Source organism: Diachasma alloeum, unplaced genomic scaffold (assembly GCF_001412515.2).
Source record: "Diachasma alloeum isolate Michigan unplaced genomic scaffold, Dall2.0 Dall_scaffold_00714, whole genome shotgun sequence".
Taxonomy (NCBI): Eukaryota; Metazoa; Arthropoda; class Insecta; order Hymenoptera; family Braconidae; genus Diachasma; species Diachasma alloeum.
The window spans coordinates 179,020-183,214 of record NW_021680845.1 but is presented as its reverse complement, the minus strand read 5'-3'; the positions used below and the strand labels follow the sequence as shown (position 1 = coordinate 183,214).

General features: G+C 38.5%; 2 protein-coding genes across 3 annotated transcripts in view; one reads left to right on the top strand and one right to left on the bottom strand.

Moving 5' to 3' along the window:
* LOC107044354 (E3 ubiquitin-protein ligase RFWD3) overlaps positions 1–320 on the bottom strand; it is a 2,779-nt gene extending 2,459 nt beyond the window's left edge. Inside the window, exon 1 of one of the 2 annotated variants that reach the window (XM_015266203.2) lies at positions 22–320. Coding sequence is in view for 1 of the 2 variants with exons in the window: in XM_015266202.2 (XP_015121688.1) it covers positions 57–72 (16 nt within the window). In the remaining variant the exon portion in view is untranslated. The remainder of the gene's footprint in view (positions 1–21) is intronic. The other variant, XM_015266202.2, reaches the window with a different exon arrangement.
* An 82-nt stretch (positions 321–402) lies between these two features.
* Positions 403–2,032, top strand: LOC107044358 (rRNA-processing protein FCF1 homolog). Its single transcript, XM_015266212.1, has 4 exons — positions 403–494; positions 748–830; positions 1,380–1,451; positions 1,544–2,032. The coding sequence occupies exons 1-4, from the start codon at positions 492–494 to the stop codon at positions 1,992–1,994; spliced, it is 609 nt and encodes a 202-aa protein (XP_015121698.1). The 5' UTR covers positions 403–491; the 3' UTR covers positions 1,995–2,032.
* Positions 2,033–4,195: the final 2,163 nt, after the last annotated feature.

The window sequence follows — 4,195 nt, the reverse complement described above, 5'->3', positions numbered from 1 at the left end:
CCCCACCCCCTCGCGTCTCACCTAATTTTGGCAGAGAAATAATGAAAAGGACTCACTGTACTCCGTGTCCATCAGGATTTTTCCAGCCTCTTGGCGAGATCTTTGGGTTTTTTTGGGGGAACTGCACTTTTCGGGGTTATTGGGCGGTTGTTGCCATAGTTAGCAGAGTTTTTAGGGGTTCACGGTCAACTTGGGCGATTCAGCGAGACCACGTTACATTGCCCCTTCACTGAATGCAGAGGTAAACATAACATGGAGCTGCACAGCTGTTATGAAATGAGTTTTTTTTTATCTCTTGGCGTTGGGGGACAGTTCAGGGACGATTGGCAGAGGGATTCGGCGGCCGGGAGGTGCTGCCATCGGTGGCCGGGGGCGCAGGTGCCTGTGGGGAACACATGGGTTTAGGGGTTAGTTTTGGAGAGTGACGAGTAACGTGGTTGTGCGAAGTTGGGGCTGTTTTTTGGGGATATTTGCGATTTTTTGAGGGAAAGATGGTGAGGATCTCTGGGTTTTGGGGCGAGGGGGCAAAATGGATACTTGGAACTTTTTTAAATATCAATAAGTCATTGAATTTTTTATTTAGTGGGTCATTTTTTTGGAGTGTAGTTCTCTCTAGAATTCCCTGTGGGAATGCAAGTGACAAATTTGTTTTTCAGTTATGGACATTGAGAGAAAATTAGTGTCCGTTTTGCCCTGTCTTCTTTTATTGGGGGAGGATGACGTTGTTTTTTATTTGGTGGTTCACAGGGGAAGAATAAGAAAACTAGGAAGGTGGTGATGCAGAGGTTTGCGCAGATGAAGAAGATGATCAGCCCCAGTGATTCCAGAATGTAAATATTTATTTGATAATAGTTGAGGTATTTTTAGTTTTTTTTAAGGGCACTCGTCGAGTTTTTAATGACATCCGTTTCTTCGTTTCTAATCAATATTAAAGTTATTAATGGTAAAAAACAATTTTTCCTTGCTCTCTAGTGTATATTAATTTTATTCAATATTGGGTAGAATCATCAATATCTGATTATTTTTAATGTTAATTCTTATTAATTCATACAATTTTGTCGATTAGGAGTGTATTTTTCTACCCTTGTAATGAGTTCAGATTGAGCTCATTTCATAATTTTTTTCTGAATTATTAATATCTGAAAAAAACGAAGTTTTACCTTCGACGTTTTAATAATAGTGTTGACTCGTCTAATATAGTATCATATTAGATAATTTCTTTCGCGAAAAGTATATTTCTTCGCCTCCGTAATGAGTCCAGAGTGGACGTATTTGATGAATTCATTTTTTAATCATAAATATCCAAACAACAAGTTAAAAGTGTTAATTTTTTCTCATCCTTTTAACATTTCCTCATCACTGTTGATTTGATTCCTTAGAAAAGCAGATAAAAGGGCACCTCCGAAGAAGAAAAAACCTGAAGATCCAACAGAAATGAAAGTCAGAGAGGCGTAAGTGAACGGAAAAGCCTGAAATTCATCAGAAATTAATTGCCAAAAATTTTTTTTCAATAATTCTGTTAATTGTCTTTCTTTCTTTCTAGACCCCAACAATCATCAGCCCTATTCTTCCAATACAACACGCAATTAGGGCCCCCCTATCACATCCTGATCGACACAAACTTCATAAATTTTTCGATAAAAAATAAACTCGACATAATTCAGAATATGATGGAGTGCCTCTACGCGAAGTGCATTCCCTACGTAACGGACTGTGTGATGGGGGAGCTGGAGAAGCTGGGACAGAAATACAAGATTGCACTGAGGATTATTAAAGACCCGAGGTTCGAGAGGCTACACTGCATGCACAAGGGAACATACGCCGATGATTGTTTGGTGAACAGAGTGACACAACACAAGTGCTACATTGTGGCGACTAATGACAAGGATTTGAAGAGTAGGATAAGGAAAATACCTGGTGTGCCTATTATGTATGTGTCACAGCATCGGTATACCATTGAGAGAATGCCTGATGCCTATGGTGCACCTAAATAATTATTTTAGCATAGATTATTTTGTTATTGTGAAATACAGATACTGAATTATTTCTATAAAATGGTCTTGTCATTCACGATTTTCTTAGTTTCGTCATAAGATTATTGTAAAAAAATAATAAGAACAGAAAGGCTCTTTGAACATTTCATAACATTCAATAGGGAACTTGCATGAGTTTTTTTTAATGAAAATGTCTTAATCCAGATGAAGGACTATTACACGTTAAAAAATTCATTCTCTTCCTCATTAACAGAGTCATGTATATTAACGGATTTATTCATACGAAAATAACGATTTTAAAAGCTACATCTCAAGCTATTTAAATAGCACCATCCATTTGTTTCAAATAAACACTTCGCCAAGGTTGACGTGGTCCACCGAAAACGATTAAAATAAAGCCCTCCTAAAAATGCAAATGTGCCCATTATACCCTCAAAACCATCGGAAAGCCATCTGCCAGATTATTCACGATAAACGAAAATTCCACGAAAGCCCAATTGTCAATCACCCTGTTGGGAGTTTGGACATTAGAATAAGTACAGAGGTATTATCGGCGAGTATGTTGCGAGAGGCACGGAACCGTATCGTAGTGGAAAGGATGACCCCTAGAGACGGGATATTATCTTTTGACCCGGGGCGACATCGCATATCCAACAGCCGACGGTGAAACATGCCCGATACCCAGGTCCGACTATGATCATCGTTTAGTCTATCCCTCTCTCTCTCTCTCTCTCTCTCTCTCTCTCTCTCTTGCATCCTGTCTCATTCTCCACTGCAATGGACCGTAGTAGGAGAAAAAAGAAAACATGAATTCTCCTCTAGTCACCCGGGGTGAGCGTGGCCGGGCATTGGAGTGAGATGGGTGTATGGGTGGATTATGGATGGGATTATCAGGAGAAGGAGAGAATGAGAATTGTTGGATTGTATGAGAAACGATAGTCGTTCGAACGGCCTAGGAGGTCCATAACAATAGACCTCACTGTCTCTAACTACGGTTAGAAGTCCACTCGGCATGTCGGGACATTCATTCCTCCGTGGGGTCTGATGAAAAAATAATCTCCAACTTGGACGTAGTTATTGCTTGCGATGGGTTTCGACAGTGTATTGGAGAGCTATTTTTCATGCGGGGTGGTGAATGTCAATGGAAAGGGACGTAATTGGGTTTCATTATTAGCCTTATTTGCGCGGAGGGAGAATTCGCGGATGGATTTATTCGGCTTTTTTATTTATCGTTACCTATCCCCGAGGAAATTTAATGTGGAAACAGCATGAAGCGGACGAGTAAAGCATTCACTTAAGACTGCAGCGCTATTTGAACTTTGAGGTGAAGACGTCGGATTTTTATCGCGCATTCAACTTTTGAGATTGCATTCATTCGAAGGCTTTTCCCAATTGTAGTGGTTGATAACAAATTTTTTGAACATCCGTAATTATTGGCGAGGCCCCCTAGTATTAATTAATATTCATTTTCATTCATCATTAGCTATCCCTCGAGAAAGTTTGATATGAAAACATAGTCTCAAGTGTAAGAATATGAAGCAATCACTTAAAACTGCAGAACTGCAGACATCGAATTTTCATCGCGTAATCGACGGCATGACGCAAACTTTTAATTACATTTCTTCGCTGAGTTTTGCTCTTAGTAAATCGATATGCACGTCGTTCGGAAAAAGCATTCACCAATGATTGTCACTGGCGAATGTTCCATCCACTTGTGGTATTTAATGAACAATTTCTTGAAGTTGAGAATTCGCGAATGAAGAATATCTCAATTAATGGTTTTCCCATTCAATGCAAATAACTCGATAATTACCTCGACGAATGAAGGATTATTTGCACAATTACGATAAAACGTAAGAGCCCTGACATAATTTATTAAAAAAGTATATTTAAAAATTAAAAGTCACGAATTGAATCTCAAACATTTCGATCGGATTTTATGGTTCTGTTACATCACATTATCTCAATGGGAAGAGTAAATTTTCGAATGTTTTCAAGTTTTGGTGAAAACGATGATGAAAAAATCGCGCTCAATTGAAAATAACTTTTCATATCGTAATTGGATTTCAGTGAGATTGAATTTCAGTTAATTAACTGTTTCCCCATTCAATGGCTATAACTCGCTAATTACCTCGACAAGAAAAAAATTATTTGCACAATTATGATAAAAGAAAAGACCCGCGAACACAATTTATTAAAAA